We start from the raw sequence: 26538 nt of genomic DNA on the forward strand, positions 1-26538 counted from the left end.
AAAAAACAAAGGTCAAACACAGTGGTCTTCATCCCCAAATAAGCATCAGGCAAAACTGTCCGCAGAAACCATAATAAAGACAGTGCCAGGGCCCGCTCTGATGGCAGTGACCCGTGTGACTCACATCAAGTCAACTTTTGAGCTGGTCATGCCAGATTCAAAACAGAACATTTTCCTGGAAATTAATTATCTAAAAGGGAGGCCTATTTTTCAGAGAAGTGGAAGGTGCTGGACAAAACACATTTCTGTGCGTATTAGGGGCTCCTCATTCTGGCTGGGGTCTCTAAGTCGAAGTGTGAATCGACAGCCAGTCTGTGGAATGCAAAGCTTTATTTCGAGCCACTGGAGACTTTTCGCATTTTCTCCAGACTAATTGAGACGGACAGTGTAGGACAAGTGGGTAGGGCAACTTCCTCTACTCTATAACCCAGGCCCTAATATCATAGTGGATGAAAGGCTGGTGGCATTCCGAGGTTGCTGTTCGTAACGGAGTTAGTAATAAAATATTAACAATCCTTGTTTGGATTTCTTTGGTTTTGGACATCTTTTGGATAACTAAACATGCAGTGGGTCAAACTGACCCAGGAACACCACAGCTTTTTTCTGACAAATGAACATAACAGGAGGGTTAAAGACAGCAAAAGTCCATTCCACATTAGTTAATAGGTTAAGTGTTTTTTTTTTTACCATTGATCTGTTCTCTGATCTCTAATTTAACTTTTCTAATATTCCACACTACAAAATAATACACACAATCATTATGAGAGACAAAAACACACATGACTTTTTTTTTTTACGATTTCAAAGATGATAAAATTACGCTTAGAAGATGCGGCTAATGGGAATCATTGTTGTAGCCTTCAAATCCCTCAGACAACTTCAAAACCCTCCATCAACGTTTTTTATACACACTGCATGTCTATATATAATGTAGTAACAGACACCTTCATAACAATATGTAATATGTTTTATATACACACTGCAAGTATATATATAATGTAGTAACAGATACCTTCATAACAATATGTAATATGTACAATATACACACTGCAAGTATATATATATATATAATGTAGTAACAGATACCTTCATAACAATATGTAATATGTACAAAATACACACTGCAAGTATATATATATATATAATGTAGTAACAGATACCTTCATAACAATATGTAATATGTACAATATACACACTGCAAGTATATATATATAATGTAGTAACAGACACCTTCATAACAATATGTAATATGTACAATATACACACTGCAAGTATATATATAATGTAGTAACAGACACCTTCATAACAACATGTAATATAAAAAAAATACACACTGCAAGTATATATATAATGTAGTAACAGACACCTTCATAACAATATGTAATATAAACAAAATACACACTGCAAGTATATATATAATGTAGTAACCGACACCTTCATAACAATATGTAATATGTACAATATACACACTGCAAGTATATATATAATGTAGTAACCGACACTTTCATAACAATATGTAATATGTACAATATACACACTGCAAGTATATATATAATGTAGTAACCGACACCTTCATAACAATATGTAATATGTACAATATACACACTGCAAGTATATATATAATGTAGTAACCGACACCTTCATAACAATATGTAATATGTACAATATACACACTGCAAGTATATATATAATGTAGTAACAGACACCTTCATAACAATATGTAATATGTACAATATACACACTGCAAGTATATATATAATGTAGTAACAGACACCTTCATAACAATATGTAATATGTACAATATACACACTGCAAGTATATATATAATGTAGTAACCGACACCTTCATAACAATATGTAATATGTACAATAGCGATGCGCGGTTTGCGGACACACCCGCGGTGTCCGCGGGTAATCCGCGGGTCGGGCGGATGAATGACGAAAAAAATAGATTTTAAATAGATTCGGGCGGATGGCGGTTGAACCAATTCGGAAATATATATACATAGTTAAATGTATAAAGAGAATCCTATGTGTCCCAGCAACAAGTGCCGCAAGTGAGCGCTCCTTCAGCGCAGCAGGGCGCATTTTAGAGGCCAGGCGCTCTCGCCTGCATGAATCCTGGCACTGTAGATGCCATTTTATTCCTGCATAGTGCTAAAAAAAAAAAGTAAGTAGACATACGGTTGGATATGTTAAACGAATTAGTCTACATTACCTAGGCTATACCAAATAAGCCCATGTCTAACCTATATTGAGTTCGGTCAGCTGAATAATTGTGATGGTTACGTGTTGTTTGGGCGCACTACAATGCAAAGGAATAAGGCAATTGCGTTGTTTATTGTGTTTTTTTTTTCTATTGGAGATATACTACTGTGTGTTAATTATTTGACCTCGCTTTCAAGTGAAGCGCATCTCCGATTGGCTACAATGTAAGGCCATTTAGCCTGCTTTGTTTGTCGCGACCGTCTATTTTCATTATAATTCAATTATTATTATTTATTTAATTTATTTTTGTTTAAATAGGGATGACATACATATGTTGTTGTATAATTTAAGTTTGTGCGTGTGATTGACAGCCTAAGGCTTATAGGCACATTTTTTATTTATTTTTTTATTTCAACTTAAAAACGTATGAGCCTATGCCTATGCCTACAACATAGGCTATGTGTTCATCTTTATTTTCCTGCCTGTCGTTGACAATGGAGATTGTCTGATATTTTGTCATGGCTGCAGATCAATCAATAAAGGTTCATCTTTGTCGCAAAATTGTTCACTGTTTCACTGTGCACCCCGCCCTCGTCCCTATTTGAGCACTTTAACGTTAACAAGTTAATATTCATTGAAATAAATTCAGAATTTTTTTTTTTACCTAACGAAAATATAGGCCTTGTCTTTGTAAAACATTTTTTTTAACTTCTTAAAAGCATCAAAGTGTGAGGAACGCACTCCTGGCAACAATAGTCAACACTTTCTTAATGGAAATGACAATAATATTATAATAATGATAAATACCGCCCGGGTGGCGGGCGGTTGTGGTTTTGATAAAATGTTGGTTCGGGTGGATGGCGGGTGGATGACGACTTTCGTGATGCGGTTGCGGATGAAATAATTGCCTATCCGCGCATCTCTAATGTACAATATACACACTGCAAGTATATACAGTATATCATGTAGTAACAGACACCTTCATAACAATATGTAATATGTACAATATTTACCGTATTTTGATTATTTTAATCAATTCCGTGACTGACTTCTTTCGCACATTGATTTCCGTTTCCACAGCAGCGCACGTCTGACTTCCAGCAACAAATGTGTGTCCTACTTTCGGATACAATACACGAATGTGTGTTTTCTAATCATGGCAGACTTGGTAACAAATAACGAAGACGACTATTTTTGGGCAAATGAATATTCACAGCCTTATCTGTTTGAACCTGAACAAACTGAGGTTGAACTGCGGCTTCTAGAAGCGAGCACGAAGATGAGGTTGAAATTTTGGAGCCGGCGGAAGCCGATTGAGGGGAAAGCCACTAGAAGCTGCAAATGTGGGAACTTGGAGACAAGCTATTTCGACATAAATGGCATGCTTACCCAAAATAAATCAGGAAAACACGTCCATCGAGTGAGTCATACTTTATATGGCTCGTGATTCATGCAGCACATCATGCGTGTTATTACAACTACAGTACATACACTGTCTGGCGAGCTGTGTACAAACAAAACATGAAATAATACTTAACAGATACTGTAATATGATTGTTGATTTTTTTCAGTCAGTACAGATTGGTGTCTTATCACCTTGTGTTGTGCATTACAAACTCAAGCACGGTGTGTGCTGTCATAGAAGCTACTTTATCGCTTTCTGTGGTTAGCTTTTATACTTGTGATTTAGGGCTATATAAATAAACATTGATTGATTGGTGATTGAACATTATAGCAACACCAGATCTTTTGGAGGACAGTCCAACACCAACTATCTTACCAACTCATCCTTTTTTCAAATATTTTAAATGTTCAATTTTCAGATGTGTTTCCTGTAGAAAAGCAATATCAGTAGAACGATTGTTTAGATGCTTCGGAATTTGTCTTTGTTTCACCTGTTCATTTGCACCTTTTACATTCCAATATATAATTCTCAAACATTTTCTAGTCATTGCAAAATCTTATGTTTGTGTTGACTGGTTTGCTTCCTTGTGTGACAAAAAATATCAAACATAACATTTAGTAAGTGTGTCTTCTCAATGCATATTTTTAATGGGTTATTTATCCTTATCAACCCCCCTACATTCCCTCTCCCATTGCCCTTTAACACAAAATGTAATAATTTAAATAGCAAAAAAAGCATGCTTAAAGAGAATAATATAAATTAGAAGAAAAAAAAGAATAAGGGAAACAAAATCAGAAGAGAAGGAGAAAGCTAAAAAGTAAAACAGTAGAAGGGAGAAAAACAAAGAGATTACCAAAAAAACAAAGCAAATATCACTAATCAATCAAGTAGTTGTATAAAAGAAAAGAAAAACAGAACCTGGCCAGTAATACATCCCAAAAAACAGTTTGGACAGAAATAAAGAAAAATGCAAGACTTTTTACTTCATACCTAACTAAAAGTCGTATTTGTACCCTGAAGAACTTCATCAAGGTTTCCGGCGGTTTTAACCGTTTCCATGACTACCTGTGCATGCATGACGTCGTCATCGCGCGTCATTGTTTTGGTGTGGTTGCGATATCTTCTTATCAGTCCGTTTGGATTAGATCAATGATTTGGATTAGATTCAACCAGTATGTAATTCTGGCATTTTTATAAAGAGTTCCTTCGAGTTTCTCCACAATTAGACATGTTTGTTTGTTGTTCTTTTTAGCCTCATTCATTACTAGATACAACACCCGTGACCGTTTTTGAATGCATTTTAAAGTGATTTAGAGATAAAATAGATTGCTCCCATTAGCTGCGTTGCTAGCGACCTAGAATGAGCCGATTTTTAAATGTAAGATATGCTTAAAAACCTTTTGCCTTTCGTAATGACCTTGCGATGAGTTGGCGACTTGTCCAGGGTGTACACTGCCTCCCGCCCAAATGCAGCTGGGATAGGCTCCAGCCAACCCCGCGACCCCGAGATAGACAAGCGGTAGAAAATGGATGGATGGATAGGTTTCTCATAATGATTGTTAACAATAGTTGAATTGGGAAAAAAAAGTGCAGTTCCCCTTAAATACCGGTTAACAACCAATACTCAAGGCTCCAATCTCGGTATTGGAAGTGAAACAGTTCTATCGGGCCACTCCGAGTTAAAATGCTACTTTCATTGTAAAGTTGATTAAGATTTCATGAACGGGGACATTAACAATGTGTCTTATCGTTTGAAAAAACGGAAAGTGTAGCATATTTATGATATATTTACAAAGATAATGTCTTACCCTGGGCAGGTTTGTCCAGCGTAAACCAGAGCCTCAGCTTGTCGGGATGATTCTTCTGTGCCTCCATGAGCTCCTCCCTCACTAGAATATCTTTCTCAGTCTGAGTGAGGGGACACAAACACGTATGTTCTGTGGAATTACTTGTGAGCAGCAGATAATAAACAAATGAGCTAAAAAGACACCTGGTTGGCAAAAATGAGATAACACTTTGTGTCGTCGTTGCGATCCGCTGTAATCCTCCGAATCAGCTGCAACATGGGAGTGATACCTTTGACGATAAAATATGTTTCATATTGGTGTATGTTGATCAATTTATTTGCGTCTGTGGCGTAGACTATCAGATGATTAGCATAAATGTCACCTGTTCCTCCACAAATCATGCCGACGTGCTTGAACGTCAAGCTGCTGGCGGCTGACTTCTTGTCCGCTTGGATGGAAAACCGACCTGATCAGAAGATGGTAGTAAATACTTTGCAGCACGAGGACTACATTGAGCAGAATGCTCTTCTTGTTTCCACACAGCACCTCTGCCATGATACACCAGCAGGCCATTGGGTCCTCTGAAGTCCAGGGTGTCTCCAATGGCCATGTTGTCCAAGTACTGAGACATCTTTCCTCCTTCTGGGAAGGTTGGGTGTGTGTTCTTATAGTACACCTGACAAAGTAGAACACATAATCATACTATGTTTGGAAATACATGGCTTGTGTCCGATTGTTAACATTTTAGGTTTTTGTGGTCTTAGGACATTCATAGACTGCACAGTTTGTCTCAGAAGACATTCTCAGACCTACTCAGTGGCCTAGTGGTTAGAGTGTTCGCCCTGAGATCGGTAGGTTGTGAGTTCAAACCCCGGCCGAGTCATACCAAAGACTATAAAAAATGGGACCCATTACCTCCCTGCTTGGCACTCAGCATCAAGGGTTGGAATTGGGGGTTAAATCACCAAAAATGATTCCCGGGCGCGGCACCGCTGCTGCCCACTGCTCCCCTCACCTCCCAGGGGGTGATCAAGGGGATGGGTCAAATGCGAAGGACAAATTTCACCACAGCTAGTGTGTGTGTGACAATCATTGGTACTTTAACTTAACTTTAACTTAACTTCTGCCTCTCGACCAAGTAGCTTCATCCAGGGTTTCCGCGAGACTGCCAAGATACCTGTGGCGGTGGGGTCGTGGTCACCATGACGTCATTGATTAATTTGCATAATTTGCTACTATAATATGATTTTTTTTTTAAACGGCTAAAACAACTAATTTGTGATTATTAATTGGCGTTCACACATGTACCGGTATATGTTTTATTGTTTGCCATATTTTGCTGCTTTTTGTACTTTGTTAAGATTTTGAGTGTTTAGAAACCTTTAATGACTTTTAAATGAAAAACAAATAGGTACAAATCTAGCATCTTCTTCTGGTGTTACTATAGACTGTACTCGTGTTTAGAGACTCTTTATTTTTGTCCCTCGATGTTCCTGACGAAAGAGGCGAGCTGCAGCGAGCATGACGTCACACGTCACTGTTGCTCCAGTTGGACTTTCTCTGCTTAAAAGCCGTCCTCTTAATATTTGCAAATTTTTTCTGTGGGTATAGCGGCGATATATTAAAGTTACGTCCACATCACAGACATGCTGACATTAGTCCAGAAAATGTTGTGCGTTTTGTTTACATCCGGTTTCGGCAGCGCGGTTTTCCATAATCAAAGTATTTTTTTGGTGGTCAAGTTTTCGGTGCATCACTTGTAAATAGTGTGCAAATAATAGGCTATAATATATATATATATATATATATATATATATATATATATATATATATATATATATATATATATATATATATATATATATATATATATATATATATATATATATATATATATATATATATCAATTCGAACTGTAACGAACGGCTGATATTAATGTTTAAAGGCCTACTGAAATGAATTTTTTTTATTTAAACGGGGATAGCAGATCCATTCTATGTGTCATACTTGATCATTTCGCGATATTGCCATATTTTTGCTGAAAGGATTTAGTAGAGAACAACGACGATAAAGGTCGCAACTTTTGGTCGCTGATTAAAAAAAAGCCTTGCCTATACCGGAAGTAGCGTGACGTCACCGGAGGAAGGACTCCTCACATTTTCCCATTGTTTACAATGCAGCGAGAGAGATTCGGACCGAGAAAGCGACGATTACCCCATTAATTTGAGCGAGGATGAAAGATTCGTGGATGAGGAAAGTGAGAGTGAAGGACTACAGTGCAGTGCAGGACGTATCTTTTTTCGCTCTGACCGTAACTTAGGTACAAGGGTTCATTGGATTCCACACTTTCTCCTTTTTCTATTGTGGATCACGGATTTGTATTTTAAACCACCTCGGATACTATATCCTCTTGAAAATGAGAGTCGAGAACGTGAAATGGACATTCACAGTGACTTTTATCTCCACGGCAATACATCGGCGAAGTTCTTTAGCTACTGAGCTAACGTGATAGCATCGGGCTCAAATGCAGATAGAAACAAAATAAATAAATCCCTGACTGGAAGGATAGACAGAAGATCAACAATACTATTAAACCATGGACATGTAACTACACAGTTAATAATTCCCAGCTTGGCGAAGCTTAACAATGCTGTTGCTAACGACGCCATTCAAGCTAACTTAGCAACGGGACCTCACAGAGCTATGATAAAAACATTAGCGCTCCACCCACGCCAGCCCTCATCTGCTCATCAATACCCATGCTCACCTGCGTTCCAGTGATCGACGGAAGGACGAAGGACTTCACCCGATCATCCAAGCGGTCGGCTGCTAGCGTCGGCTAGCGTCGGCTAGCGCGTCTGCTATCCAAGTCAAAGTCCTCCTGGTTGTGTTGCTACAGCCAGCCGCTAATACACCGATCCCACCTACAGCTTTCTTCTTTGCAGTCTTCATTGTTCATTAAACTAATTGCAAAAGATTCACCAACACAGATGTCCAGAATACTGTGGAATCTTGAGATGAAAACAGAGATTTTTGCATTGGATTCAATGGTGTCCAGATACTTCCGTTTCAACGATTGACGTCACGCGCATACGTCATCATACATAGACGTTTTGAACCGGAAGTTTAGCGGGAAATTTAAAATTGCACTTTATAAGTTAACCCGGCCGTATTGGCATGTGTTGCAATGTTAAGATTTCATCATTGATATATAAACTATCAGACTGCGTGGTCGGTAGTAGTGGGTTTCAGTAGGCCTTTAACGTTCGGGTGGTTTGGATTTGATGTCAGTTTTTCCCACGTTTGCAAACACACCGTTTGTGCCTGAAAGGACCAACACAGACGTAAGTGTTCGCACGGTAGGTAAAACCAGTTGGTGCCAAAATTTCAAACTACTTATGCTGTACAGAAGGAGGTGTGCACACCCAGGCGAGGATGGTTTCGCTCTACAGTCATCCTCGCTACATTGCGCTTCAATTATTGTGGCTTCACAACATCCATCCATTCATTTTCTACCTCTTATCCCTCTGGGGGTCGCGGAAGCTCGAGCCGATCTCAATTGCATTCGGGTGGAAGGCAGGGTTCACCCTGGACAAGTCGCCAGCTCAGACAACATTGACACTCACATTCACACACTAGGGCCAATTTAGTGTTGCCAATCAACCTATCCCTCCTCGCTCTCCTGGCCAAAGAGAGAGAAGGACGTGCCGGTCCTCAAATGACGGCGTGATAAGAGCACACCGTCACAGGCCTGATTCGGGCCGTGGGCTGTACATTTGACACCCCTATTTTATGTTCAAAAACTAATGTTATTAAAAAAATACTATAGAACACCAAAACGCATCAATTGAATTTGTTTTAATCAGCCCCTAAAGTCGTCGTCAAGCAGCTAAAAACTTATGTTGCTGAATAATTATGTCTAATATTTTATTTCTGGCCATCCAAAAATGTTGACGCACACACGCACACGCACACACACACACACACACACACACACACACACACGCACACACACACACGTATGACGGACTCTCATCTGCATTGATCCTGGAGTCGTGTGTAGAACTGTCAGTTGGCATAGTTACTAAATAAAATGCCAACTATTGCTCCCAAAACGGAGATGAGTGTTGATATGTCACAATGCACGTGATAAATAAATATATTTGTATTTTCTCCTCCCAGTATTGTGGCTGTTTTGATGATCTGCGGATATTTTACATACTAATAAAGACAGAGACGCAAAATGGATTGCACGCCTTATTTTGCTCACTTAAGAGACGCAATCCACTTTGCACACGTTCAGTAGATCAGCTTTGCGTGCGCTATCAGGTCTGCATGTGTTTTAGTACACGCAAACCATCACTAAATCAAGACCTATGAGTCCAACTCCAACCTGGAGAAGAGGATTGCACTTTGTCAGGCCTCTACCTTACCACCTGTTCAACTTTGGTGTTGCACATAAAGACTAAGCTCCTGCTGGTATCACTCCACCACAATAATCTCTCAGGGGGAAACTAAAATATAAAAGTAAAAAAATAAAACAAAGTATTCTTCATCCACATTTTATTAACCATCACTACATTTGTCTTAACTTGATGGTATGATTCTTAAACTGAATTTAACCTTTAGTAGGACACACGATAGTCAATATTTACAAAACTGAAAGGTACAGTCTTATGAATAATAGAAAATGATCATCAGGTCAGCTGAAACGTGCCTCAAAGTTTCTGCATTCTCCATTCATTTCAACAGAGCAACTTAACAACACCCTTGGCATAGTAATGTACCAATATTTTGGTACCGGTACCGGTACCAAAATTATTTAGATACTTTTTGGTACTTTTCTAAATAAAGGGAACCACAAAAAATTGCATTATTGGCTTTATTTTAACAAAAAATGTCACGATACATTAAACATATGTTTCTTATTGCATTTTGTCCTTAAATAAAATATTGAACGTACAAGACAACTTGTCTTTTATTAGTAATTAAGCAAACAAAGGCTCCTAATTTAGCTGCTGACATATGCAGTAACATATTGTGTCATTTTCCATTCTATTATTTTGTCAAAATTATTAAGGACAAGTGGTAGAAAATAAATTATTAATCTACTTGTTCATTTACTGTTAATATCTGCTTACTTTCTCTTTTAACATGTTCTATCTACACTTCTGTTAAAATTTAATAATCACTTATTCTTCTGTTGTTTGATACTTTACATTAGTTTTGGATGATACCACAAATGTGGGTATCAATCCGATACCAAGTCATTACAGGATCATACATTAGTCATATTCAAAGTCCTCATCTGTCCATGGACATATTTACTGAGTTTATAAACATAATATAAAAAAAATAAAAAAACGAAACAAGATCGTCGTAATCATAGTAGTATCGACTAGATACACTACTGTACTTGGTATCATTACAGTGGATGTTAGGAGTAGATACGGACCGGTACTTTTTAGAGGCGGTATAGTACCGAATATGATTCATTAGTATCACGTTACTATACTAATACCGGTATACCGTACAACCCTAGTACCAACTAACCAGGAGTCAACAGTTTCCCCTGTTCCTTTAAGTTCTATTCATTTCATTGTGTTCTCTGACCAGTGAGCATGTAAACACTTGCAGCATGAGGACGTTCACATTGACGCAAATAATAGTAGCCAACATATTTGTTTTCATCACTGATTAAACAGGAATACATTTCGACAAAACAGCTCATTTCAACAAAACACCCGAAGCAGCAAATACACAGCTTCAACTTACAGTCTGCAGATGTCCCGATCGATGGCTCGCCTGTTGATGGCATCATATAGCATCCAAAATAATCGCCAACCCCCACTCTCTCTCCTATTGTACGCTATTGAAGAACTGCGATTGGATACATTTCGAAACTTGTCCCACCCATTTACAAGACGACATAAATATGATTGGATTTTGTTCCTGACAACTTCTCGTCTTATTTTTAATTCGTCGTCACTGGTTGACTGAGTGTTGTGGCGTGTGCCTTTTTCAGCGGATTTCTCCGCCACTGCGGATAATTTTGTCAACTTGTAACATATACATTTTGTGGGTAGATCGGTGAACATGGGGATGGGTCAAATGCAGAGGATAATTTCACTACACCAAGTGTGTGTGACTATCGTTGGGACTTTTTCACTTTTAAAATGTACTTTCGCAACTTATAACATTTGGATTTGAGGGGGCAGGACATTTATTTGAGGGGGCTCGCCGGGGCTAGAGTTGGCCCCGGTTTAAAATATTTATTTAGAAATGTCGTTAACAGTTTTTTTAATGATATGATGCTTTGAAGAGTTACTGGGGATCAATTCTGATCTGAACCAAAATTGATCCCCAGCAACTCTTCGAAGCATCAAACAGGTTTATATGTGGTTATAGTGTATATATATTTTCTCATTCTGTTTTGCACACTCTTGGAGTCAACATGTGCATATAGCCATGTACATAGTGTCATGTACATAGTGTATATACCCCCCCCCCCATTTTTTTGTATATATTGTTTTTTCAAATCACCTGACATGTATACTGTGTATATGTACATAATTTATATAACATTTTACGTAATTTTTTATATACATGTTACAGGTTATACATCTTTTATTATTGAATGTATGAAATGTGATGAATATTTAATGAACCACAATGTAAACAAGCTTTTTGGCTTTTTGTGCCATTAATTTGCCTTTTTAAAGCATTACATGCATTCAATTCTTTAAGATGTCAATAAACTTCTCAATCAATCAATCAATCAATATAACTGTGAAAATATTTGATCTATCAATACATATTTATACATACATATATATACATATATATTTATATATATCTATATTTCGGTCTCCCCTAAAGGGGGGGGGTTGCCCACATATGCGGTCCTCTCCAAGGTTTCTCATAGTCATTCACCGACGTCCCACTGGGGTGAGTTTTTCCTTGCCCGTATGTGGGCTCTGTACCGAGGATGTCGTTGTGGCTTGTACAGCCCTTTGAGACACTTGTGATTTAGGGCTATATAAATAAACATTGATTGATTGATTCACCGTTCAAAAGTTTGGGGTCACCCAAACAATTTTGTGGAATAGCCTTCATTTCTAAGGACAAGAATAGACTGTCGAGTTTCAGATGAAAGTTCTCTTTTTCTGACCATTTTGAGCGTTTAATTGACCCCACAAATGTGATGCTCCAGAAACTCAATCTGCTCAAAGGAAGGTCAGTTTTGTAGCTTCTGCAACGAGCTAAACTGTTTTCAGATGTGTGAACATGATTGCACAAGGGTTTTCTAATCATCAATTAGCCTTCTGAGCCAATGAGGAAACACATTGTACCATTAGAACACTGGAGTGATAGTTGCTGGAAATGGGCCTCTATACACCTATGTAGATATTGCACCAAAAACCAGACATTTGCAGCTAGAATAGTCATTTACCACATTAGCAATGTATAGAGTGTATTTCTTTAAAGTTAAGACTAGTTTAAAGTTATCTTCCTTGAAATGTACAGTGCTTTTCCTTCAAAAATAAGGACATTTCAATGTGACCCCAAACTTTTGAACGGTAGTGTATATATACATATACTGTATATATATACATACATATATATATATATATATATATATATATATATATATATATATATATATATATATATATATATATATATATATATATATATATATATATATATATATATATATATATATATTTACTTGCAACATATATTTAAAACGTTAATAGAGGGTCTTCCAGTTGTTTGAGAGGGCTTTGGAGGCTACACCAGTGACACCCATTAGCTGCATCTTGCAAGTGTTTTTAACATCTTTAAAATAAAAAAAAATAAAAAAAAGTTTGTTCTTGTCTCTCATAATGATTGTGAACGACAGACAAAATAAATACAAAATTAAAAAGTAAAAATTCCCTTTAAGACGTGCAATATTTATTAAGGCGCAATTTTATTTGTATTGTTTGTTAACTTATTTAAGATTATTAAAAGTTATTAACCTTCCAATTACAATGGTAAAATAAACTAATTAGAAATTAAAGCTTATTGTGTTTTAAGGGGTTACTTAAATTAATATTATTGAATATTATAATTGCATTCATGCTTAATTTGGTCTCCTAATAATGCCAGCAATAGTAACGTTTCTCGGCAATAATGTATCGTCCAGCAAAATGTACTATGGGCCCGGGCCTAGACCCATGTATGACCAATACTGCCCCTCTAACTATTTGGTATTGGATTTGTAGCATTTCCCAAAACTAATGGAGAGTATTGAAACATCAAAAGAAAAAGTTCTTATTTCATTTGAACAAAAGTGTAGATAGAAACCTTTTAGAACAGAAAGTAACCAGATATTAACAGTAAATTAATAAATAGAATATTAATAGTTTTGAAAAATAACATAACTGAAAATGACAATTTATTACGGCATACGTCAGCAGCCAAATTAGGAGCATTTGTAAACAGTTTCGAAAATGGCTCTATTATCATTTATTCATCTTGTAATATATGTCATTGTTGCAGGTGGCTGCGATATATGTATCACAATATAGATTTTAGGTCACCTCGCCCATCCTTAGCTATAAGTGGATCAAATATGAGAAAAATAGAATAGAATAGAAAAATAAAGTTTGTTCAGAGGAGTTAACAGCGTAAATTATAATTATATTCAACCTGAAATTTTCAATACGTTGATGTATTTTTCAAAATGTAACATCAAAACTTGTATAAAAACTTTAGGCCCTAATTTAGCTTCATACATGAAGTGTATTTAGTCAGGTATCATGTAAATTTAGTCATATTTTTGAAGCTGGTGTGCAGAGCAGAGCAGACTAACCATCACACAATGGATCCTTCTAGCAGGAATAATAGCCAATCTACCCATGCTCCATGAAAAGTGCAACGTAAAGTCCACACTGCATTTGCAAAGTTTGGTTGTATTCTCTTTTCTATTGAAGTTTATTCCTAAATTACAATATGGATTTAGAATGCAATTGTACGGAATATGTACTGTATTGTACAATCTACTAATAAAAGTCTCAATCAATCAAAAAAAGCACTTTATATGTAGAAAAGTTTTGTTAAGAAACCATTCTGAGCCTTATGTTATTTAGTTTTTATTTTATATATGTTGACCACATTAACCCTGGCAATGGACCCTGTGTGTATATGTATGTAATGCTATGTTTACAAATTTGGTAAATAAATAACCAAAAAATGTATATTTTGTTGTTTTCTTACTGTACCGAAAATGAACCGAACCGTGACCTCCAAACCGAGGTACGTACCGAACCGAAATTTTTGTGTACCGTTACACCCCTAATCAACAATAATCCTACTTTTGAGGAAATTAATTTATTGCAGTCAGGCCTGGAACTAATTGGTCGCGATAAACAAGGGGCAACTGTATTGTGGTACGACACTTCTGTCAACACAACAACAGTAAGATGGAATCCTCCTTTTGAAGCATGCAATACTACCTTGACAAGAAGATCCACAAATCCTTGTTGGTTTTCGCTGGAGACGGGCGTGTAAGCTCTAACCACCAGCTTGCCATCAATCTTGGCTGACAGGTACACGTGCTGGCCTGCAGAAACACCTCATTAAGACTAGAAAACGTAAGAAGCAGTCAAAGGGAAAACGTCTCCGTACCAACCGGCAGTCCAAGGATATGATCCGATGAAGGAAGACCAAAGCGAAATATTTTGGTGTCATGACTGATTACCTGAGCACAATGCGAGGACAATAAATAAATGACGTAGAAAATAACTTGTGTATTTTCTTGAATTCAACCAACCTGTTTGGACACTAGCGTCAGAGCGTACTTAACCATCGGGTCCTTCAGGGTCACTTGTTTTTTCTTGGGAGACAAGAGGAAGTAGACAACACTGCCAATCACCACGCACATGGCGACCAGCACAGACACAAGCTGCAACATCAAGTTCAAATGCTGTAAAAGTCATATTCATTTTACAATACATACACTACAAATAGCTCATCCTTACCACACTTGGTTCCATACTTCTGACAACTTCTATTCAGCACAGCACACTTTGTCCTGTTCTTCATACAGTCCGGAAGATCAGAGTCCACACACACACACACACACACACACACACACACACACACACACACACACACACACACACACACACACACACACACACACACACACACACACACACACACACACACACACACACACACACACACACACACACACACACACACACGCAAACACACACGCACGGACCCTGATACGTAATGTCATGATTCTGTTGAGAGCACCAATAGCAAGACAGCGTGACATATTAGGATATCACACCTCAGCAAGAGAAAGGGTATGGCTTATAAAACAGAATTTGTACAACACAATATTTCATGTACTAAATCTGGTATCGCTTCACCACTACTGTATCTTTGTATTTCTTGACACATCACATCAGGGGCTAATCCATTAAGACACTTTAAAAATAGCTTTTAAAAATGAGAAATGTATAAAATTACCGAAACTCATCATGTTATATTTTTGGGTAATATGGCAGTGATGAGGCAGCACGGTGGAACAGGGTTTAGTGCATGTGCCTCACAATACGAAGGTCCTGAGTAGTCCTGGGTTCAATCCCGGGCTCGGGGTCTTTCTGTGTGGAGTTTGCATGTTCTCCCCGTGACTGCGTAGGTTCCCTCCGGGTACTCCGGCTTCCTCCCAACGCCAAAAACATGCACCTGGGGATAGGTTGATTGGCAACACTAAATTGGCCCTAGTGTGTGAATGTGAGTGTGAATGTTGTCTGTCTATCTGTGTTGGCCCTGCGATGAGGTGGCGACTTGTCCAGGGTGTACCCCGCCTTCCGCCCGAATGGAGCTGAGATAGGCTCCGGCACCCCCCGCTACCCCAAAAGGGACAAGCGGTAGAAAATGGATGGATGGATGGCAGGGATGAGGACATTTATGTATATATATACTGAAAAGCAGCGGGCCCAAAATAGATCCTTGTGGCACACCCGAATCACAATTTATTATGTCTGATTTTACACCATTTATTTGAATACATTGTTGTCACAATTCAGGATATGATTCAAACCAATTTATAGTTTGTTTTGATACATTAAATTGTTTTAATTTTGTCATCAAAACTCTGATGTGACGACCGGGTCGCATGGTGATGCGGGGGTCGTTCTCCCAAGATGCAGATGGACTCCGGACACAGCGTGCAGGTAGGAAATGATTTATTAGGATAAATCATACAGGGATGAAATAAAGGTGTGCTCATAGCGCGGGAGCTAGCATACACAAACAGGAATCAAAAGTCGTCAACTGTTGCGGTTAGCAAATTAGGAAACCAGACTGACTGACCGGAAAAGGCTGGAATAAATAGTGCTCTGATTAGTGCTCAGGAAACAGGTGAGTGTCCCGAACACCAATCAGAGACAGGTGGAAACAATAAGCACCCATGGAAACAGAAAACAAACCCAAGGGTGCACAAAAGCAGGAACTGAGAGAGTCCAAAAAACAAACAGAACATGATCCCGGCAGCGGATCATAACATCTGATTTACAGTGTCGAAAGCTTTTTAAAAATCTAAAAATACTGCTCCAACATACACTATTTTGCCAAAAATATTTGACCACCCATCCAAATGATCAGAATCAGGTGTCCTAATCACTTGGCCCGGTCACAGGTGTATAAAATCAAGCAATTAGGCATGGAGACTGTTTCTACAAACATTTGTGAAAGAAAGAGCTGCTCTCAGGAGCTCAGTGATTTCCAGCGTGGAACTGTCATAGGATGCCACCTGTGCAACAAATCCAGTCGTGAAATGTCCTCGCTCCTAAATATTCCAAAGTCAACTGTCGGCTTTATTATAAGAAAATGGAAGAGTTTGGGAACAACAGCAACTCAGCCACGAAGTGGTAGGCCACGTAAACTGACAGAGAGGGGTCAGCGGATGCTGAAGCGCATAGTGCAAAGAATTTCTGCACAGTCAGTTGCTACAGAGCTCCAAACTTCATGTGACCTTCCAATTAGCCCACATACAGTAAGCAGAGAGCTTCATTGAATGGGTTTCCATGGCCAAGCAGCTGCATCTAAGCCATACATCACCAAGTCCGATGCAAAGCGTGGGATGCAGTGGTGTAAAGCACGTCGCCACTGGACTCTAGAGCAGTGGAGACGTCTTCTCTGGAGTGAGGAATCACGCTTTTCCATCTGGCAATCTGATGAACCAGTCTGGGTTTGGAGGTTGCCAGGAGACGGTACATTTCGGACTGCATTGTGCCGTGTGTGAAAATTTGGTGGAGGAGGGATTATGGCGTGGGGTTGTTTTTCAGGAGTTGGGCTTGGCCCCTTAATTCCAGGGAAATGAACTGTGAATGCTCCAGAATACCAAAACATTTTTAACAATTCCATGCTCCCAACCTTGTGGGAACAGTTTGGAGTGGGCCCCTTCCTCTTCCAACATGACTGTGCAGCAGTGCACAAAGCAAGGTCCATAAAGACATGGATGACAGAGTCTGGTGTGGATGAACTTGACTGAACTGCACAGAGTCCTGACCTGAACCCCACAGAACACATTTGGGATGAATTAGAACGGAGACTGAGAGCCAGGCCTTCTCGATCAACATCAGTGTGTGACCTCACCGATGCGCTTTTGGAAGAATGGTAAAACATTCCTATAAACACACTCCGCAACCTTGTGGACAGCCTTCCCAGAAGAGTTGAAGCTGTAATAGCTGCAAAAGGTGGACCAACATCATATTAAACCCTATGGGTTAGGAATGGGATGGCACTTCAAGTTCATATGTGAGTCAAGGTAGGTAGCCAAATACTTTTGGCAAAATAGTGTATTTACCCTTGTCCAAACTACATTTGATCATTTCAGTGAAGTGGCACAGTAGAATGTTGGGCCGGAATCCAAATTGTTTAGGATTTAATCAATTATTTTCCTCTAAATGGGTCATCAAGTGTTCAGCCAGCAGCTTCTCAAGTACCTTTGAAATCACAGGCACAATTGAAATTGGTGGATAATTGCATGACTCATCTGATGCACCAGACTTCAAATTTGGTGTCACAACAGCTGTTTTAAAACTTTGTGGGAATTCACCATTTTTAGTTGATAGATTTAGTGTATATGGGTTTTGATAATATTGTAGCATGCTGTTTTTTATTAAAGAGGTGTCTATCTTAAATATATATTTTGCTTTTGAATTGTTCAGATGGCAAATAATTTCATGTATTTTGTATTGATTAGCCAGCGTTATGTGAAAAGTTGAGGGTGAATCTTCCGTATCATTGCATTGTAGCGGTCTTGGGATAAAACTGGTTGCAAGTAACAGAATTAATAAAATATGAATTCAATTAATTTGCAATTTCTGAAGCATCATTGCTAACCATTCCATTAACATTTAGTTTAAATGTAAAATTTCCTGAAGTAGATTTGTGATTGGTTAATTTATTGATATGCTTTCAAATGAGTGAACTATTTCCTTGAGACTCAGCAAACATCTGCATGAAGTAAAAAGACTGAGACTTTCTCAGTTCACTAACCACTTTATTTCTTAGTCCTTTAAAAACCAGTATATCTGTTTGTAACTTAGTTTTTGTGCCAAGTCACGCTTTTTCATAGGTTGAATAATGGCATTGTTTATCCAAGGCAAACAGTGGGGTTTTTTTTTCCGATTGTAATTTTTTTAGTGAGTACAGGTGAATTTCTCAATAGTATTTGACAACATTTCAGTTAATTCATCACAGCATTGATCTACATTTTTAATTTGAATTGCATCATCCCATTTAATGTTTTTCAATTCATTTTCAAAGTGGGGAAGTTTATGCTTTGGAATTGCCCTTTTTTCTTTATTAACATTGGAAATAGAAAAGAAATCCGCAAACCGTTTCTTAGTCAGTTTTCTTGTCATTAGGGTCATATTGTGATCTGACAAACCTGTCACAAAGTTATATGTTTTAGTGACACGTTCTAGTTTGTTTGTAAAGATCAAATCTAATAATGTTTGGCTACTCCTAGTAATTCTGGTTGGATTTTTCATAAATTGACACAGTTTATGTTTTGATACTTTATGTTTTAATTTATCTTTTTTATTTTTGACCATCCAATTTATATTAAAATCTCCCAATAAAATAGTTTCATTTTTTAGGTTAAATTGTTTCAGCAACCATCATAATCACAATAAAAGGATGTACCATGAGAGGGTGGAATATATAAAACCATAATGTTAAATTTCATTGTGGATGATAGAACAACATTTAAAACAAGACATTCAATCCCGATTGTATCAGCTTCAATAATAGAGCAATTGAATCCCTCTCTGATATAGATGAGAACTCCACCTCCTTTTCCATTTTGACCATCTTTTCTGTGACATGTGTAACCAGGAACATTGATCATTGAAAAGGACTGAAGAGGCAGTAAATAAGTTTAGGAAGGACGTATTTGAAGCCGACTGGAATGAGGTGTATGTGGGAGAGGCAAACGCTGCATATGAGGCTTTTCTTAATATATATTTATCATTGTATGAAAAGCATTGTCCGAATGTATGGAAACAAAGAGACAGCTACAATAAAAAGCTTTGGATTATAAAGGAACTATAAAGGGACTACAGAATGCTTGTAAAAAGAAAAACAAACTTTATAGATACTTCATACAAGTAAAAACAAAGGATGCTGAAATGAAATATAAGGTTTACAAAAACAAATTGATAACAATAATGAGACAAGCTAAGAAAGAATATTATAATAATTTAGTAGACAAATATAAAAACAATATCAAAGGAACTTGGAATATTCTGAACAAGGTAATAGGAAAAACATCTGGGCCTACAAACCCACCAAGCTATTTTATCAAAGAGGAAAATAAGATGATAAAAAACATGAATGAAGTGGCGAATGGATTCAATTCTTTTTTTGTGAATGTTGGACCCAAATTGGCAGAGAGAATTGAAGAACATAAAGATATACAGAGTGGATGGAGAGGGGGAAGCAAAGTGCTACAGTCCATGCTTCTAGGAGATTTTAGTGAAAATGAAATTGTATGGATGGTAACAAAACTGAAAAACAAGACATCAACAGAGAGTGATGGTATAGACATGATACTTGTGAAAAAGACTATTGACTGCATCATCAAACCTCTTTGTTATGTTTTTAATCTTTATTTTCAAACAGGGACCTTTCCAAATAGATTGAAGGTAGCAAAGGTAATTCCACTCTTTAAAACGGGAGATAAACATAGATTTACTAATTACAGACCAGTGTCACTGCTGCCACAATTTTCTAAAATAATTGAAAAAATATTTGTAGATAAATTAGACAGTTTTATTGAAAAGAACATGCTGTTGAGTGAGAGCCAGTTTGGATTCCGGACCAATAGATCCACTGCTTCAGCTGTAATGAATATAATGGAGGATATAGCAATAGCAACTGATAATAAGAAATACACTATAGGGGTGTAAAAAGCATTTGATACTATAGATCATTCTATATTATTGTCGGAGTTGCATTCATTTGGTGTGAGAGGAGTAGTTTTAGACTGGCTAAGAAGTTATTTAAATAATAGACAAGAGTTTGTGTATTTTGTGGGTAATAAATCTGAACAAATGAGAATTGAATGTGGAATTCCACAAGGTTTGGTTTTGGGACCAAAATTGTTTATTTTATATATTAATGATATATGTGAGGTATCAAAGTTATTGAAATTTGTATTATTTGCGGACGACACCAACTTTTATAGTTCGGGACATGACTTAAAAGCGCTATCAAACATTATTGAACAGGAAATTATTACATTTAAGAGATGATTTGATGTCATTAAATTATCATTAAATGTAAAAAAAACCTAAGTTTATGATTTTTTGTAAGAGGAAAAGGGAGGAAATTATCAACCTGTCAATAATTGAATTGATATTGAAAGTGTTTCTGAACTTAGATTTTTAGGATTAATACTGGATGACGGTCTGACATGGAAATCTCATATTGCACATGTACGGACAAAGATGTCTAAGAGTATTTTTATATTAAATAAGGTAAAACATGTTAGATTATAGGGCAATGCGTATATTGTATTGTGCACTTATATTGCCATATATCAGTTACTGTGTGGAAGTGTGGGGGAACACATAAGAGTAACATAAAGGCATTGTATCAACTACAGAAAAGAGCTATAAGGATTATTCATAAAGCAGATTATCTAAAACACACTAACATATTATTTATTAATTCTGGTTTATTGAAACTACAGGAGATAGTAAAGTTACAGACATTATGTGTTATGTTTGAGGCTAAAAGTAAAACATTACCAGCAAATTTACAAAAAATGTTTGTCATCACTTCTGAGAATGAAGAGCATAGAAGAAAAGGTCATTTCCAACATCAGTATTCAAGGACAACTTTAAAACAAATGTGTATATCAGTGGTGGGGGTTAAACTATGGAATTCTCTATACAATGTGATACAAGATTGTAGAAATATATTCCATTTGAAAAAAATGTATAAAGACAGAACAATAAAATCATATGGACAGCCGTAAGTGTTTACATTTTGCTTTATATTTATTATTTTACTTATTTTTTGTCTGGTTTTGTATCATCCCGTGAGGTGTATATTACTTTTTTTGTTCGGTTTGTACTTCATTAAGTTTTGCACTTGTTTTTTTAGTGTGTTTTCATTATATTTGGATGTATTTGTTTGGTTTGTTTGCTTGTGAATCTGGGCTATCCATTAAGTAAGACTACTTATTATGTTGAAGGGGGCAGGAAATATAATATTTTCTTCATCCTGTTCCTTCTCAAGCATAGGTGTGTAAATATGTGTTTAGTTGCTAAAGTTTAATTGTCTATTGATCAAAAATGCACATCAATGAAGGAGATAAATAATAAAATGAATGAATGAATGAATCATGCTGGTTGGGATATTATCATGTAACCAAGTTTCACTCATTGCTAGAAATTCCAAATTTGAGTTGCTCAGTAGCTGGTTAACTTCATTAAACTTTGACATAAGACTTTGAATGTGAAGATGGTCTCCAAATATGCCTTTTGGCTTGGCCTTTAAGTCCCATATCACCTTTGAATGATTTACAGTCTGAAAATATTTCAGTTCTTTTTGCTTGTTGGTTGCATATTTTGCAGTTGTTAACTTTGCTGAATGTTCATGGCATCGGATTCAGCTTTTTTGTGAATTCTCCATCTTGCTCAGGGCCAGTGGGAGTCCCCATCAGGGCAATGCCAGAAGTATCCACAAGATGGTGCTGTTGAAGATCCTTAATATGCAACTCAGCTAAACTTTTGTTGATATTTTTAATGGGACCTGGATTAAGTTGTATATCAGCACTCAAATGTAAAAGGAGAAGGAATATCCATACATATCCCTTCTTCCTACTCATATGTACTTTAGAACTAGTGCTGAAATCACGGTTGTTGTATCTATTCAAAAAATCTAAATCTAAATGTTTCTAATCAAAACAGCAGTTATTCATCTTCTGCTCTAAAGACTTAATCTCCATTCTGGCCTCTAAAAATCCTCTGAAAAAATTGTTGCACAGCTGCAAAATGAACACTTAGCGTCTAACAACCTCTGTGAACTCGTTCAGTCCGGTTTCAGAACAAATCACTTTACGAAGACAGCCCTCGCTAAAATGACTAATGATCTATTGCCAACTATGGATGCTGATACGTCATCAATGTTGCTGCTACTTGATCTTAGCGCTGCTTTCCACACCATCGATCATAATATTCAATTAGAACATATCAAAACACGTATTGGTATGTCAGACTTAGCCTTTTCTTGGTTTAACTCCTATCTTACTGACAGGATGCAGTGCGTCTCCCATAACAATGTGACCTCGGAGAATGTTAAGGTAACGTGCAGAGTTCCACAGGGTTCGGTTCTTAGCCCTGCACTTTCTAACTTTTAGCTTCTGAAGTAAATGCTGCCGCCAGGCAACATCATATGCAAATACGGTGTCAGTTTTCATTATAGCGGTTTGATTGATTGAGACTTTTATTAGTAGGTTGAGACTTTTATTAGTAGGTTGCACAATTGTACAATTGACCACTAAATGGTAACACCCGAATAAGTTTTTCAACTTGTTTAAGTCGGGGTCCACTTAAATTGATTCATGATACAGATATATACTATCATATATACTATCATCATAATACAGTCATCACATAAGATAATCACATTGAATTATTTACATTATTTACAATCAGGGGTGTGGAGTGGGGGGGGGGATATGGACATCAAGTAGTGGACATAGAGAGAGAGAGAGAGAGAGAGAGAGAGAGAGAGAGAGAGAGAGAGAGAGAGAGAGAGAGAGAGAGAGAGAGAGAGAGAGAGATCAGAAGGCATAAGAAAAAGAAAAAGTATCTGCATTTGATTGTTTACATTTGATTATTAGCAATCCGGGGAGGGTGTTAGTTTAGGGTTTTAGCTGCCTGGAGGTGAACTTTTATTGCGATTTTGAAGGAGGATAGAGATGCCCTTTCTTTTATATCTGTTGGGAGCACATTCCACATTGATGTGGCATAGAAAGAGAATGAGTTAAGACCTTTGTTAGTTCGGAATCTGGGTTTAACGTGGTTAGTGGAGCTCCCCCTGGTGTTGTGATTATGGCGGTCATTTACGTTAAGGAAATAGTTTGACATGTACTTCGGTATCAGGGAGGTGTAGCGGATTTTATAGACTAGGCTCAGTGCAAGTTGTTTAACTCTGTCCTCCACCTTGAGCCAGCCCACTTTAGAGAAGTGGGTACGAGTGAGGTGGGATCTGGGGTGGAGGTCTAGAAGTAACCTGACTAGCTTGTTCTGAGATGTTTGAAGTTTAGATTTGAGGGTTTTGGAGGTTCTAGGGTACCAGGAGGTGCATGCGTAATCGAAAAAGGGTTGAACGAGAGTTCCCGCCAGAATCCTCAAGGTGCTTTTGTTGACCAGAGAGGAAATTCTGTAGAGAAATCTCGTTCGTTGGTTAACCTTTTTGATTACCTTGGTTGCCATTTTATCACAGGAAAGGTTAGCCTCTAGAATGGAACCAAGGTAGGTGACCTCATCTTTCCTGGTGATAACAATGTCACCTACTTTTATGGTGAAGTCATTGACTTTCTTAAGCTTGATGTGGGACCCAAACAGGATGGATTCTGTTTTACCCAAGTGTATGGATAGCTTGTTGTCAGCGAGCCAGGTGCAAGTTCTACAGAGCTCAGCACTGAGGATTTTCTCCACCTGTGACTTGTCCTTGCCGGATACCAGCAAGGCAGAGTCATCCGCAAACAAAAACAATTCACAGTCGCATGCCGATGACATGTCGTTTATGTATATTAGGAACAGTAAACAGTAAAGGTCCCAATATACTGCCTTGGGGGACTCCACAGCTCACCGAGAAGGGGGGGGGGGCACGGTGCCGTTCACCTCTACCACCTGCTCCCTCCCCTCCAAGTAAGATTGCATCCAGCTCCATGAGGTTTTGTTAAATCCGATTGCTCTGAGCTTATCCAACAGTATAGCGTGGTTAACGGTGTCAAAGGCCTTCTGAAGGTCCAGCATGACCATGCCGCAGTATTTGCCCGCGTCCACCTCATGTTTGATGTGGTCGGTCAGATAAAGAAGGCATGTGTCAGTGGAGTGGTTAGTTCTGAAGCCGGATTGGAATTTGTACATGAGTTTATTAATGGCAAGGTAACTATCGACCTGTTCATAAACTATTTTCTCCATTACTTTCGAAACGGAACTAAAAATAGAAACAGGTCCGTAGTTGCCAGGTTCCAATTTGCTTCCTTTTTTAAAGAGGGGAGTTACTCTTGCTATCTTAAAATCTTTTGGTACTTGGCCTTGTGTAATTGATAGGTTTATTATGTGCGTGATGATCGGGGCAATGATGGAGGCAGAGTCCCTGATGAATCTGGAGGGAATATTATCAAGGCCGGTGGCCTTGTTAGGGTGGAGCGCGCTCAATTTTTTAAACACCTCATCAGCTGTGACCATTTCTAATTTGAAATCATCGTTGGATACTCCTAGCTTTCTGTAGAAGGCTTTAATATGTTCTACACCAAAGCGACCAGAGTGGTGGGACAGCTTGTTGACAAGAGTTGCGGCTATGCTGGTGAAAAATATGTTAAGTCTGCTAGCTACCTCCATTTTGTCTGTAATGAGGGAGTCACCCTCCTTGATGCTGATGTTGGTGAGTCTTGTTTTAAGTTTCTGGCTGCAACCAGGAAGCTGGTTGTTGAGAATTTTCCAGAGCTCACGTGGCTTATTTGTGTTTTCCTCTATTTTGTCGTTAATGTAATTTTTTTTAAAGGATTTAGTCAGGTTGGTTGATTTATTTCTGAATTTATTGCATTGCTTTTTGAGAGTTGAAAGGAGTAATTTGAGGTTGATATTATTGGGTTGTTTATCTACTTCTGTTTTACATTTTTGGTATTCAGAGTATTTCCTGTCTCTGTCTTTTATGGCAGCTAATAGGTCCGGATTCATCCATGGTTCCGAGCGGGCTTTGATCCTGACTGTTTTCACGGGAGCCATGTCATTTAGTATCTTTAGGAACGCCGTTTTGAAGCGATCCCAAGCAACATCGACCATGTTGCTCGCGAGCACAGGGGACCAGTCCCACTCATCTAATTTTAAATTGAAATTGTCATTGGAGTATTTTTTGAGGGATCTGGATTGGGCTGTTATGTGGCCATTGGCTTTAGGTTTAGCTATTTTACGGGTGCAGAAGGCTAGATAGTGGTCGCTAAGACCACAGATCATGACCCCACTATTTTTTTATTTTAGGCCGGTCTGAAGTGAGAATGAGATCTATGGTTGATTGGGTGGAATCACACACCCTTGTGGGTAGCGCTATTAGCTGGGAAAGACCGTGCAGATTACAAAACTTGCTGAAGGATTTGAAGACAGGCGCATCTTTGCGTTGAATATCTGTGTTCAGATCCCCAGTTATAATTTTCTCCACGTTGTCTGTCCAAAGCCCCATAGAAATCACTCTGATTAGGGGGTCTATAAACAGTCCCTATTAGTACCGGCTTAGCGTTTTTAAATTTGATTTCCGCCCACACAGATTCCAAGTCATTGTGGTTAAGATCAGTGCGAGTTATGTATTTAATAACCTGGT

General features: G+C 37.9%; 1 protein-coding gene across 1 annotated transcript in view; it reads right to left on the bottom strand.

The window, feature by feature from the left end:
- LOC133646772 (NADH-cytochrome b5 reductase 2) overlaps positions 1 to 15616 on the bottom strand; it is a 19447-nt gene extending 3831 nt beyond the window's left edge. Inside the window, exons 1-8 of the mRNA XM_062042530.1 lie at positions 15429 to 15616; positions 15221 to 15352; positions 15076 to 15148; positions 14904 to 15010; positions 5946 to 6075; positions 5782 to 5865; positions 5603 to 5688; positions 5421 to 5520 (exon numbers count right to left, since the gene is read on the bottom strand). Coding sequence (XP_061898514.1) covers positions 5421 to 5520; positions 5603 to 5688; positions 5782 to 5865; positions 5946 to 6075; positions 14904 to 15010; positions 15076 to 15148; positions 15221 to 15352; positions 15429 to 15443 — 727 coding nt within the window. The 5' untranslated portion in view covers positions 15444 to 15616. The remainder of the gene's footprint in view (positions 1 to 5420; positions 5521 to 5602; positions 5689 to 5781; positions 5866 to 5945; positions 6076 to 14903; positions 15011 to 15075; positions 15149 to 15220; positions 15353 to 15428) is intronic.
- Positions 15617 to 26538: the final 10922 nt, after the last annotated feature.

This window comes from Entelurus aequoreus, linkage group LG03, assembly GCF_033978785.1.
Source record: "Entelurus aequoreus isolate RoL-2023_Sb linkage group LG03, RoL_Eaeq_v1.1, whole genome shotgun sequence".
NCBI lineage: Eukaryota > Metazoa > Chordata > Actinopteri > Syngnathiformes > Syngnathidae > Entelurus > Entelurus aequoreus.